At 38.8% G+C, this 14,927-nt stretch overlaps 1 protein-coding gene across 1 annotated transcript in view; it reads right to left on the reverse strand.

Moving 5' to 3' along the window:
- Positions 1-1,014: 1,014 nt before the first annotated feature.
- Tmem117 (transmembrane protein 117) overlaps positions 1,015-14,927 on the reverse strand; it is a 374,448-nt gene continuing 360,535 nt past the window's right edge. Inside the window, exon 8 of the mRNA XM_048365994.1 lies at positions 1,015-2,330. Coding sequence (XP_048221951.1) covers positions 1,684-2,330 — 647 coding nt within the window. The 3' untranslated portion in view covers positions 1,015-1,683. The remainder of the gene's footprint in view (positions 2,331-14,927) is intronic.

A 14,927-nucleotide genomic window follows, 5' to 3' on the forward strand; every position in this document is an offset into this window, starting at 1 on the left:
CACATTTCCAAGCTTAAAAGCAGATAGATCAAAACAGGAGGGATTTTAAAAATCATAAAGACAAAATGCTACAATGTCAGAATGTGACAGGAAAGTAATTTTGCCTTAAGAAAGATCCACCCTTCAGTAACTCAAGAAACACAGAACCACTTGGGGAAGAAAATTAACAGCAAGTTAAGAGCACCCCATTTCTTAACTTGCCCCAAGCTTTAGAATGCCAGTTTAAATAAGCTCTGGTTAAGTTAGGGTACCATTTATCCCTTATGTACACCCACACATACAAAAAAACTACACCACATAATTACTAATGTAGAATTCTTATTTATTAATGTGCGATGATTAATCCTTAAAAAAATAAAACAAAAAATGTAAGATGCACACACAAAGGAGACTCTTGTACAGCTTTTTCCAGCATATAAGGTCCTGCTACATGATTTTTTTTAGAGGAATTATCTTGCTCAGGGATAGCATATGTTTTTCTTCTCCATGTTCACTGTCCAGAACCATATTTCCAGAAAAAAATGCACAAATATTGTAGATGGTAAGCAATGCAACCTTCACGTGATTAAAAATTCACTTCCTTAGTTGTCTAGGGCTTTGTATAAATGCCAATAAATTTGAGAGTTCACCCAACTGTGCCCCCTAACCTTTGTTCCCAAAGGTAAAGGGCAGGATTTTTTAATCAAGTAGCAATTTATCTTTAATTAGAAAAACATAATTAGGCATTATCACCTAATTGCAATTACTGGTTGGAGAAAGTCATGTTTCATAAGTAGTGACCCATGTCAGATTACAATTCTCCTCTTCCTGAATTTCACATCTGTATTTGTGTTTGGCAATAATCCAATCAAATTAAAAAGTAATCTATCATTGAGTCGGGGGCTGGTGGATCATGCCTATAGTACTAGCTATACAGGACACTGAGATATGAGAATCAAAGTTCAAAGCCAGTCCAGGCAGAAAAGTCAGTGAAATTTTATCTCATATTAACCACCAAGGAGCCAGAAGGGGAGCTGTGGTTCAAGAGATAGAGTGCCAGCCTTGAGCAAAGAACGGTAATGGACAGCGTCCAGGTTATGAGTTCAAGCCCCAGGACTGGCACACACACACATATAAAAAATCAAAAAATTTAAAAAAAGGTAATCACTATACTTGGCTGAAATCTAGTGTCAAAATCAACAACTCTGAGGCTGAAGAGAAAACCAAGAGATCCTTCTGGAGCCGCAGCCCAGCTGTCTCTGTTTCTTGCTCAAACATCAAGTGTAAATCAAAATAATTGTATTATTTTTAATCCACATAAAATAAAGTCAGAGAACTGTTCTACACTTCTTTTCTGGTACAGTTAAAAACAGTTGTAATGTCTCAAGGCACCTCTACGGTTGAACATCAGATACACGGGTAATAGGCTGATCTACTATGCTGGAACGTCAGTAAGTAGCTTGTGCAATTGTGAAAAGCAATCTCTAGAGGACCATTATGTGTTGTAGGCACGTGGATTATAATACAAATACAAAACAATGAGTCCTAGAAAAAAGCATGTTGAGCACCGTTGTGGCATTGTTTATATTTCTTTACCTAACACTACGTAAACCGGACATTTACAAAAAAAGAAAGACTAATATTTTTAGTTACACTCAATGTTGCTTTTTTTTTTTTTTAATGTGCTATCTCATGTGAGTGAATCTAGTTCGTAGGGGTACTTTTAGAAGTGGTTGGGTCTGGATCGGTTTCTGTCGCACTGGTGGATTCATTCAAGTGGGAGCTCAAGTTTTCCGAAGTCAGGTGAGAAGATTTGTAGATTATCTCATTGAAGTCGGACCCAATGGAAACCAATGGAGGATCATGCAATGGGTCTTCTACAGACACCTCCGTGTTTTCTCGAGTGATCCCCATATCCTTGCTATGTTCTGACGGGGATTTTCTTTTCATGCGAGTGTAGGTTTTGTCTTGATTTTCCATGCCTTGTTCATTCTTCAGAAACCGTCCAAAGAACCAGATGAAAAAGCCAAACCACACAAAAGCTATCAAGCTTGGGACAAAAGCCAGACACTTGACGTCCAGGCTAGCCCCGATGAACCTGCTGTGCAGAAACATGTCTCCTTCCACGTAGGTTTTATTCGTCTGGGGGTTGGTGTGATTAGACCTCCATTCCCAAGACAGCTTGGTTCTGTTTAAATCCTTTAAACTTTCGGGGTCTTTCACTGTGTATATTTTCTGCCCTGGGCCAATATATTGCCCGTATTCATGAGGTTTATAAAATATTTGATTTTTCCACATATTAAGATCCAAAATCAAGACAAGGAAGATAATTCCATAGTTAAACCATTTACCTGCATTAAGAAAAGAAATATGGAATTAATCAAGGGCATACAAAGTTGTAACAGGGCTTTCTCCAACAAAATTTAGATAATTGTATAGTATAAATGGCAAATGTTTAAGATCTATTAGCAATTGATTTTTTTTATGAAAGTGCTACACTGCTCTAAAGTGAATTAGCAAAGGAAACATGAAACGTATTCTAGGAATGTAAAAATGTAACTGTGGGCCTGAGTCGTAATATATGATATTCACAGTAACAAGATTATGCCTCTGCTTTATTTGTACCACAGACATCCTCAAATTTGATTGCTTGTAGGTTTTTCTCTGGAACATTTCAGCTAATGTTGGAAAACAAGATTCTAATAAAATCCTGAGGGAAGTCCAATGTATGATTGAGCAGCTCTTACAGTTTTATAATTATGCCTGAGGAAGAAATAAATTATTTCGCAATGCAAAGCACAGTAGTGTATCCATTGAATTCCCATTGATGCTTGTAGGTGACCTGCTGATTAAACCATTAGTTAGTGTGTGATTCAGATCAATAGTCCTTGAGCATTCAAAATGTGAGAAATTAACTGCATCAAATTCTCATCAAACACACTATGGTTACACAACTATAACCAAAGATAGCGAACAGCTTTTTTGTTTTTGCTCTTTGTGTGTGTGTGTGTGTGTGTGTGTGTGTGTGTGTGTGTGTGTGTGTGTGTGTGTGCATGCTGGTCCTGGTGCTTGAACTCAGGGCCTGGTGCTGTCCCTGAACTTCTTTTGCAAATGTTTAGCATTTTACCACTTGAGCTAGAGCTATATTCCTGGCCTTTTACTTGTGGGTGTGTATAGTTTATTGGAGATAATAGTCTCATGGACTTTTCTTGCCTGCGCTAGCTTCAAACCACCATCCTCAGATCATATCTAGGAGTACAGGAGTGAAACCATTAACACCTGGCATTAGTGAACATCTTTAAAAGACATTATTTGGAGAAATTGTAACTACTGTGATTTCCTTATAGTGTTTAAAATCTTATATATAACTGCCATTTATTTCGTGATTTATTATTGAGTGATCCCTTTACATCTGCTAATGGAAAAAAAGGTAAGAAATATTCTAATGGATACAAGATTATATTAAAATGTGTTATATGCTGCAGTGTTTATTATATTTATTTTATAATATTCATAGTATTATAGTGTTTTAATGACATACTATAATTTATTAGAGTACCAACTATAGTATAGTAATATAGTACATTTCATCCCATGAGTTTATTGACACAAATTAGGTGATAGGGGTTTTCAGTAGCTTTTTGTTATAAATGTATGCACTATGTGAAAATTCTTTTCTTATTATTTGAGAATAAAATTGACATAACTATGAAGAGTTTGAGAAAGTATTTTGTCATCATTGCTAACTACTTCTATGCCCCTATTATACATGAAGTTGAAAGATTAAATCATGGTTTATTACATGGCTCATGTCATGTACTAAGTTTCAGGAGGCTGAGATGCGAGGATTACAGTTCAAAGCCAACTTAAGTAGGAAAGTCTGTGAGACACTGATCTCCAATTAGCCATCATAATGTCAGAAGTGGAGGTATGGTCCAAGTGGTAGAGCAGCAACTTTGAGTGAAAAAGCCAAGGGAGAGTACAAGGCTCTGAGTTCAAACCCAAGTACCAGAACAACAACAACAAAATAAAATAAAAAGAGAAAGGAAGAAAAGAAAAAGAAAGGAAGAAAGAAAACCATGACTAAAAATGTACACGCCCTGTGATTTTGTTCAGTTGTTTAAATTTCCCAAAGCCAAATTTCTTTACAGGCTGAAAATAATAGTATTTACTAAATGTTAGCATTTTGCAAGATTATTAGACACCAAGCATAGTGCCTGGTATATAATAAGGGATCAGTAATAGTTAATGCTAATTGATTATATTACTAATGAAACCTACTCTAAACTATCATAATTTCTTCATGTGCCTAAGAAGATGCAACTTTCCCTCTCTAAGAAATTTTACATAAATGAAGTAGTTATTCTCACACTAGATAATTACATTTCTCCAGCTTGACTTTTCTTATTTTGTTTTATGGCTGATTTTTACTATGAACTGACTGTAATGTCAAAAACCTACGGAAAGAACTTTGTTCCCAATATTATCAATGTTTTCCCACATCAGCAAACAGCATTCCACTGTTCCAAATTACTTTCAGGATTGTAGAAACTCACATGCAAAACCAAAATTCAAATACCAGACTGTTGGATATTACTAAATCATTTATTGTGAACATTAACAGACTGTGCAGGACATGTTGAAAGATGGAGAAGATATCTATTTCTACACTGGAGAAGGAATTTAGCAATGGACTGTCAAAACAGGACAGAGATAGGAAGAGAGTTCTCTGCTGTAGGAGATTGGTCTCACAGATTTTTCTACCCAGACTAGCCTCAAGCCACAATCCTCAGGCCTAAATTTCCCGAATAGCTAGGATTAAAGGCGTGAGGAATTGATGCTAGTTATGATCTTTTTGGACTCACAGAGGTCCCTGGGAGACATGTAATTCTTTTAAGAAATAAAATCATACATTGATCAAGAAGTGTGGTACTTATAAACAGATTGGTTGAATAGAATCCTCTTTGTACAATTACTTAATAATAATAATAATCATTCAATAACATACAGTAAAATAAAATAAATAACAAGGAAGTTCCTCATGAAGGACTCTCCTTAGGATTAACAAGATACCCCAGGATAGGAGAGCAATCAGGGAGAAGAACGAAGTATGCTTGTAGAGCTGGTTTGGTGAGGAATGATTTTCTAGTAGAGAGAAGATATCAGGTGTGTATTAAGGGTAATGGAATAAAACCCACAGAATGAAAGTGGAAGCAAACAGATACCAAACAAAGAAAGAACACTGAGATTAAGGGAAGAATTTTTCTATATTTCCATTTTTTTCTTACAGGTTGAACTGTATTGGGTCAGTCTGACCAAGGGATGTTCACATCAAACATCACTCTCTGCTATTTGCATGAGACCTGAAGTCTGAATATTTAGATGAGGCAAAGGAGGAGCAAGCCAAAAAAAAAATTTTTTTTTAAAGGGAATTTCCTAACATCAGTAAATGAACATCATTTCCTGACTCCAATACCACTTTGCCTATTTGTGAGAGGGAGTAAGTACAGTGGAACAAAAGCTACAGGCTAGAAGTCAGCAGAAGCAAGTCCTAACACTAAATTTAAAGGCTACAACCTTTGGGGAGCCTAGTTAGCCTTGAGCAAAATTATTACATTGGCAGATGGAGGGAAATGAGCTTCCATTATAAGGATTCTGACTTCCTCCCCTAAATCCTTCTGATTATTAGCTACTGGTAGAATTCAATTTTTATTCTGTGCCATGAAGAGTAAAACTAATGCAACTACCTCAAAGGATGTGTGCGTATGTGTGTGATAAATTGAGAGGTTATATTGGAAAGTTCTCTGAAATACATTACGTTTGCCAAAAAACATAACTTGATATTATTTCTCCAATTTCTTTCCTCTATTTTGTCAATTTCAGTAATATAGGATCTTGGTGCTAGATTGGAGGAAAAGGAAAGCATGTAAGGGTTATAACAAAAGGGTTATAACAAATTATATAGGTGATGGAGAAATTTCAGTTTCAATAAATTAGCATGGATTACTGGGCATTGATCTATATAGGTAAATGAAATGGGACTAGTTCCTGAAGAAAATCCAGTGTGTATCTATATGTAACCATGCCTTGTGAGTTAGCATAATGAGCACATGATTGTCCTGAGCATCTGATAGTTAATGATCTGCTTGCATGAGAGGTGCTGGCTTCGCTGCTGGCTTTTTGATGGTTAACTGGAGATAAGAGTCTAATGGAATTTCCTTGTGGGCTGGCACCAAATCACTATCCTCAGTCCTCAGTCTCCTGACTAGATGGGATTACAGGTGTGAGCCACTAGTGCCCTGTTCTGACTCCCAATTGACACAAAATAATAGACAATGTGGCCCTTCTATTTTGTTGTTTGTTTCTAGCCACATGACAGAACCCCTGGTCCACTGATCCAATTGTACAGAGGAAAGATATCCCTCTTTCCATTTACCATCCACCCTTCTCTTTTCTCAACAAAGTATTTTGTTACCTCTGTAATTCTTTTTCCCTTTATTGTTTTGAGCCAAGGCTTGAGCTCAGGACATGGGCACTGTTCCTAAACATTTTTACTCAAGGCTGGGGCTCTACCACTAGAGCCATAGCTCCATTTCTGGCTGTGTCACACAGGCTTTCTTGCCTGGGTTAGCTTTGAACCATAATCCTCTGATCTCAGCCTCCTGAGTAGCTAGGATTACAGGAGTGAACCACCAGCATCTGCCTCTCGAAACTCTTTTGAACCAACTACTTAAAGATAATAAAAAATATAAAAAGTAAATAAAAATGAAAAAACCAAAAGAAAAAAAATCTTCTGCCTTGTGAGGTGTGGCAAAACCCAAAAGCAAAGCTAGGCCTCCCAGTGTTCTTGTCTGTAACACGAGAGAGCTGAACCGGCGAATCCTCAAAGTTTCTTCCCAGTTCCCAAAAGTCTCTTTGATGAGTCTGGGAAACAAACATCAAGTAACCTTAATGTTTCATGATAAGCTAGAAAATCTACCTACTGAAACAATTAGATAGTACCCACAGTGTTCAGATGGAGAAAGGTTTCTTAATTTTTAAAATTACATATTTTGAGAAATACTGCTACTACAAAACAAATACATTGGAGTTCCTGAAATGACCCATGTGAAAAGGAACACACACACGTGAAAAAAAATAGAACGTGCTCTGTAGCCATTTTCCCAAGTGGGCTGTTGTGAATGAATGATCAACAGAAGCAGGAGGCTTGGTATTTCAGGATTAATCATATGAGAGATTTTGCAACTCCCCTGTTGTTCAACTACACAGCATAATGTAAATCAGCCAGGAGGGAGGGTAAGGACCCATACACTCTTTCTGTTCATCTGCTTGTTGAAATAGCTCACTGTCTCCTCTAATGAGAAATCACTGCATGGTGTGGTTGGGATTACCTCTTCCTTGTATTTCATGCTCTTAATGAATCTTCCTGATTGTCAAAAAATGATATTCTAATGGAAATTTTATCTTTTTACTTTGCGGGAGTTTATAGAATCCTGGTATATCTAATTTTAAAAGGTTCTTCATTAAACGGCACCCTCCTTTAAACAGCAAATGACAACAATTTGGGGGAAACTATTGTTTTTTCAACAAAGGAAAAAAGCATAAAGTGCTGATATTTCCACCACATAATGAATATTTCGTGATTCCAATATGAAACTATAATTTTGTTTAATTCTTTACTCCATGGAGTTGCCAGTGAACATTGTGACTGAGCTGTCCTGTGGGCATTTGTCCACACACGTAGCACAGGTGAATGAGTCTTGTGTCGCACAGACACTGAGCATCCATCATGACAGGGCATCCATCATGCTGGCCTTCAAGAAGATGAATTTGGGACACATAAAAGAAGTTCATTTTATTTCATCACTCTTCTTGGTTAAATTCAAAGCCCTCTTATTTTTGTTTTTAGGTAGACTAGTGAAATGGAACTTGATAGGCTAGCAACTGATTATCCCTCTCCTTTGTTGACTTGGTTCCATTTTCACATATGTACACTGAGTTTGATGACTGCAGGTGAGGATGGGTAGGGGCGGGAGAGATGAGGGAGAAGGACAGAAGGGCAGACGCTGATCAAGATGCATTGTGCTCAGAAACAGAGAACATGGATTGCAACTCCTTTACAACTGCTTAATGATAATTACAAAAAATAAAGTACTTGCTCTAAAATCCTAAGAAAATTCTCTCCTTAGATAATTTAGGGATATGTAGAAACCACATTAGATGTTTCAGTCATGAGATCACTGACTAACTGAGGGATATTTATTTACTAATTTATAAATTACTTATAATTTTGTGATTTCTTAAAAATTAAAAGCAAATTGGTATCTTTTTTTTAAGTGTCTCTGTTGTCACTCTCCTGCTTCAGGGTGGGAGACCATCTAGGAAGGAATCCAGCATGAGAAGGATAGGCATGCCCGGCAAATCCCTTTGTGGTAACAGCATCTGAACAAGAGCCAGTGTACTTGTGTGGAATTAGAGGACCATCAACCACTGACTTTCTTGAGACTGGAATCTAGTCCTATTCACTTCTAGAATCCTATCTTAGGATTGGATCCTAGCTCAGGCTCGGATTCAAACTATCTACTATAAGACAATTACTGTGCTCAGAAAAAAATGACAAAGAATGAGCTTTTAGTGCTTCAAATGGATGTGTCTCAGTTACAGAATGAATCCCAGACTATTGGTAAAATTAGATAGAATCTGCAAAACTAGAAAAAGCAAAATAGCTATGGGGCAAACACGATGATTCATAACATAGTCTAGGTCCTTCCTTAGGCACTGAGGACAGTTCTTGAAAGGCGAATGAGTTTTATGACCAAAATGCTGATACACGTGTAAGTGAAGATAGGCAGGCTAGCTCAGGCACGGCAGACTGTTGGCTCTGGAGCCAAGCAACCCTGAAGAAGATGAGTGATGAATGAATAGAAGGAATGGCTGCTTTCTGTGGAAGTAAACTTAGTTAACTATTAGACCTGAACACAAAGAAAAATGGAAGTTGTTTTAGGAGTGATCTGGAAGAATTCTCAACTGAGAGACTAGCAAGGGGTCTTTGTGCACTTGGGATAAATCTATGATCTTCAGGAATTGTCACTGTGCAAAAAGTGCTTTGTGTTTCCCTGTAACAAGTCTCTTGGTAATGTGGTCAGACATAAATCTGCTGCTGGGCACGGTCCCGCCCTTTCCATCATCTGATTGACATGTGAAATCTCCTTTAGAAAACAATCACTGGAAAGTCATTTGGGGAGAAATCACACACCCAAGGAAATAAAAACAAAGAGTTTTTACTCATTATTTTTCACATTCTTCTCACTACTGCAAAGCACCTGTGCCCTCTCCTTGCTTGGGAAACTGAAAGAGATACCCACACTGGGGAAATTGTTTACTCCATCTTTTCCATTTTTTGCTCAAAGGGTTCCCCTGGGTATCATTGTGCCAACAGCATGAGTTCTCCTCTCCCAGCCCTGCCGGCCTTCCTTCTGGCCTTTCCCCCAACCCCTCCTAATTTACTCAGATGATGGCCACCGATGAAGCACTTCCTTTGTCTAGCAGGGATGACAGATGGCAGAGCTTCCACTGGGATTGGCATTAATAGGACTCAGAGGAGTTTCTGTGCCTGAATTGAGAAGCTATTCCTCACTTTCCCTCCAGAGACTTAGTGCTTCACATTTTTAAATCCATGTATACAGTCACCTTATAGATAAAAAAAGGGTAAAGGGCAAAGGAGACTATTTTACAGTTGCTTTTAGGATTTAAAAGAAAAAATAAATAATGAACTTAGACTAAAAGTTAATGATGTGACTTAATCATAAACCGTGATCCCCTTTTGTTACTAGAGTCAAAATTCCAAGAAAAAAAAAAACCAATCTATTTTAACACACCCTTGGATAAAAATGATTTATTTTTATAAGCTGTAGCCCAGCTTATAAAATGAAAGCTCATACATACTGCAGCAAACCATCTGTCAAGGGGGCCCAGATGAGCTAAACAGATGCAACAATTCAGGTTATTCCTGACATGCATAAATAAAGCTAGCTTGGAATCAGAATTAAAAAATACTCCAATCTTAAATGCATTTATAATGTCAATGAGAACTCGTCAGTGTCTCGCATCCTCTCTCTCTCTGAAGTATTTCATTGAGAGAGAACATTTTCCATTGGTGGCATTGTTCTTGCTGAGCTCTTGAGGCAGCAGGGAATTGCACAGAACTCAGAAAAAAAGGAAAAGGAAGTCTCTTGCCAGCAACTCAGGCATTTGGAATTAAACAGGAAATACAAACTGGGTAAGTGGAAGGAAAAGCTTTAAGTTAAAAAAAAGAAAGTAGTGAAAGCTTAAGGATTGCTTACTACATCTCACACATACTTAAGGAATTGAGTAAGCAGGACAAGTCCATGGGCTGAGCACCATATCACTGCCCCTGCTGAAGAGACTGGACACTGCGCCTCTGAGAGTTAAAGGATTTGATGAGAACTACAGATCCAGTGAGGACAGAGTGAGAATCTTGTGTGAAACCTGGAGTCTACATGGCTTTACTCTCTACTGATTCTCTAGTTCAAAGAAATACGGTAGCTGGGGCCAGACCCTGGGAGACCTTTAGATGGCCACATCTGTCTTTAACACAGGCAGATAAATCAACAGAGGAAGCCATCCTGGGGTCTAAAGGGGCCCTTATCTTCCCTTGCTCCACCTTTCTCCAGGTCATCCAGACTAGCAATTTTCCCCTCATTGTATTTATTTGAAACCTTTTCTACCCTGAACTTTCCAGCTCATGGAGGGACTCTTCCGTGTTCTTATTTTCTTGGCTATCCCATTTTTGCTGAATTTTCATTATACCCATTGCGTGTGTGTGTGTGTGTGTGTGTGTGTGTGTGTGTGTGTGCACATGCGCATGGGCATAGGCACTGGTACTGGGCTTGAACTCTGGACCATTAGCTTTCTTGCTCTGGGATAATGCTCTACCACTTGAGCGAGTGGCCCTCTGGCTGTCTGTCCGGATGTTACACGCAGTGTTTGAGAGAAGGTTTGTCTCAGGTATGGAGCTATATAACCCAGGGAATAGAGTCAGATGATGAATTTATTTTGTTGTTTTTTTGGCAAAATGTCCAGGTGATTCTAACTAAATACACATACACTTACCTTTGAGATGCATATGGATATAGAAGGTTTTATGTTTAATCACTCATTAGATTAGGTTTGTTTCTGAAGGAAAGCAAAGCACTGAAGTCTCCTGCTTGAGAAATAGACCATGGAGGAACTGGCCAGCTGGTGAGGATTTGCGATTGCTTTGGAGATTTGCAGGCTACTAACTATTGAGAATACAAAAAGTGAGAGTGGGAAAGTCCTGACTTTGTCTCCAAATCTCTAGTTTTTTTCCCAGTATTCTTACCCACAGGTATACCTATTCATGTGGACAAATTACTTCTACCACATTTAGATTTAATCTGTTAAAGGCAGAGCTAATTATTTTTAGTTTAAACTCTAGAACCATCAAAGGCCTTTCTACCAGGTCTGTACAACAATAATTTGTACAGATGTTAGAGTAATACGCCAACTTCACACATAATTATTTTTTATTGGCTATATGAGGGATTGAATGTAAGACTTTGTATTTGCTAGGCTGGTGCTTTACCACTTGAGCCACATCCCCAGCCTTTTTTATTTATTTTTTGCTCTGGCTATTTTTGAGATAGGATGTTTTGTCTGAGGCAGGTTGAACCATGGTTCTCTTACTGACATTTTTACCACAGATGGATGACAGGTATTCACTGCCATGTCCAGCTTTGTCTGTTGAGATGAAGTCTCTTAAACTTTTTGTCTGGGCAAGCTTGGAACCTTGATCCTCCTGATCTCAGCCTCCAGAGATGACGTTCCAAGAGCAAACTCTAGAGTAGGTAGGATCTGGGGAGGGGAGGGTTAGCCACAGAACCTGGCTCATTTGTGACTTCTAAATTTAAAAAGAGAGAAGTTCTGAATGCCCAATTGTCCCCTAGAAGCTTTTCAATAGTCTCACCCCCTGGTCCACACCCTCACCTGTTAGGTCAGAACCATTAGATGGGGCCCAACAATCCATCTTTTTATCAAGTTCCTCTAATGACTTGGCAATCAGTATAATTTAGCAATATTATTGCAATATTAACTATATAATATTAGTGCCTTCTAGAAAACATTATGTGCAGACTACAACAAACATTTAATCTTTCGTGTGTGTGTGTGTGTGTGTGTGTGTGTATGTGTGTGTGTGTTGGTACTGGGGCTTGAACTCAAGGCTTGTGTTCTTGCTTTTTTTTTTTCTCCATAAGGCTGGTGTTCTACCATTTGAGTCATGCCTCCAATTCTGGCTTTTTGCTGGTTAACTGGAGATGAGAGTCTCATGGACTTTTCTGCCCTAGCAGGCTTTGTATCATAATCCTCAGACTTCAGCCCCCTGAGTAGTGAGAAATATAGGTATGAACCACTGGCGCTTGGCCTTCCATTTTTTTTTTTCAGTTTCTAGAAAATAATACATGATGGAACTAGGGCTTGCAGTCATAGATTTGCTTTAATCTGAGTGTAAAGTAACAATTTTACCCCAGATCTAATGATAATGATAATGTAGTTTCTGGGAGTCCTGAACACCAGGCCTCCTTCCAAGGCACTGCCTATAATTTCTTTTTTTTTTTTGGCCAGTCCTGGGGCTTGGACTCAGGGCCTGAACACTGTCCCTGGCTTCTTTTTGCTCAAGGCTATTACTCTGCCACTTGAGCCACAGGGACACTTCTAGCCATTTTCTGTATATGTGGTGCTGGGGAATTGAACCCAGGGCCTCATGTATATGAGGCAAGCACTCTTGCCACTAGGCCATATTCCCAGCCCTATAATTTCAAATGTGATTTTTATGCATCTTTTCTTTAAAAAAAAAAATTCCAAATTGGGAAAACATTGAACATTGCAAACTGAGTTCTGTTCATTCTGTAAATAACAGTGTTTATAACCAAGCCATGTAAAATAGCCCTAAATTGGCTATATCTGATGGCTCAACATTTTTTTTTATCAATATGCCCTCCAATTCTTTTGTCTTTCTTTTTGATCCTTCACTCAAGGTTCTTCACTTATACAGCACATTTCTGATGAGCATTCTGATGGTCAGAGACAATATTAGTGCAGGGGTGACTCGGGACACTAGCTGGTAGCAGGAACAGATGGCCCAGGCCAGGCCCACCCAAAGGGACATGATGAGAGAGAGTGTATGTGACTGCTGCTTTGCAAGGCCAAGGGGGAGCGTGCAGGGACTAAGAGGGAACTCTGAAACCACACGATGTGACCTGAACTCAAATGGACTGATTTACCCAGTGAATTTAATAGATGGGCCTCATTCATTTTGAATAGGGAGAGAAACTTGCCACCACATCTTCCCTATTCATGAGCTCATTCTTCAATTTAGTAAGGTCGCCTCATACTAAAAAAAAAAAATCAGCTCTCCCTGCTGGGAAGCAAAGTGGTGTTTTTTTCTTTTTTTTCAGTGATGGGATGTTAATATTTTCTGTGCTTAGGCTATTTTTATATGGCTTCACAGACAGTAGTGTAAGCACAGATTTCTCTGGCAGTTTTTATTATAGCAGGTGTGGAAACAAAACCATTGTCCTTCAAATACACACACACACAGACACACACACACAGACACACACACACACACACACACATTTACTCCTTACAGTGGAGCAGCTTGGGAACAATTGCCACCCTTTATCTGTGATCATTCAGCTGTCTGTTCCTTGTTAGAAAGGAGGGGGGAAAGACCTAGGACATAACTCCAAGTGTGATTTTTTTCTTTTTTTCAGCTGAGACTGAGTGGGGTGCCATGAAAGAATATTACAATAAATCATTGGTTAGTCACTTTGAAAGCAGCAAATACCTGAAAATAAAACAATCTGGGGATCTACAAATAATCTAGGGAATCACTAGAGACACACCTGGGCTGAGAGGCACAAGTCAGTTCTCCGAAGTCAACTGGTAACTGCTCTAACTCCTAACATTATATGGACACTTGCAGCATGAAAATAACCATTGTTTTCCTATCAACAGCAAGTGAATAACATCTATACTGTATTAATGTTGAAAATGTATACCACATGCTATGGAAAAGAAACTCCAACAAGCAAGATGAAAGAGGAGTGGTCCATGCAATATGGCAGAAATAACTACATATGCCACAGATTTGTCCTCCCCTTTGCTAGACCGAACACCCAGTGGCTCCTCACCGTGCCCTGCTCAGCCCTGTTGCCTTGACTTCAGGTCGAGCAATCTTCGAACCCTGCCAATGGGATGTGGGTGCACTGGACATGGTGGTCAAGACACAGATTAAACCAGAAAGTGATGCTTGAGATAGGCCAAGATAAAAAAGTGGCAGACTTAACGTGGGATAGATAACATGTGGCCCAACATGAAATTTCCTGTTCCCAGAGTGCCTCAGACTCCTGCTCAAATGCTTCTTCCCATAATATGCGAGGTGCCCAGGCAAAAATAAGAGCCAGGTAGGGGGGACAGACAAGCCATCAACCAATCAGTGCAGAGTCCTGTGGAAGAGAAATGAAGGAGCCCCATATTATTTTAGCCATACTCCCAGAGGACTCCTCTGGTCTCTTCTTTGGACCCCTCTCCAAATGGATAGTCTTGCTACTGTTTTTCAGATAAACTCAATCTGTTTATCTAAAAAAGAAAAGAAGGAAAAACAAGAAAGAAACAGTAGTCTCCATGTGCCTGTGTTGGTACCAGTACAGGAACTCAAGAGCTTTGCAATCTCACTTGACTTTTTCATTCATAGTTGACTTTCTACCACTTCAGCCATACTTCCTCTTCTGTTTTTTTGTTTTTGTTTTTGCTGGTTCATTGGAAATGACTGTCTCTGATTTGTCTGCTCAGGCTAGCTTCCAATTATGACCCTCAGATCTCAGATTACAGGCCTAGCTTCTCCA

This window comes from Perognathus longimembris, chromosome 1, assembly GCF_023159225.1.
Source record: "Perognathus longimembris pacificus isolate PPM17 chromosome 1, ASM2315922v1, whole genome shotgun sequence".
In the NCBI taxonomy this organism is placed as follows: Eukaryota; Metazoa; Chordata; class Mammalia; order Rodentia; family Heteromyidae; genus Perognathus; species Perognathus longimembris.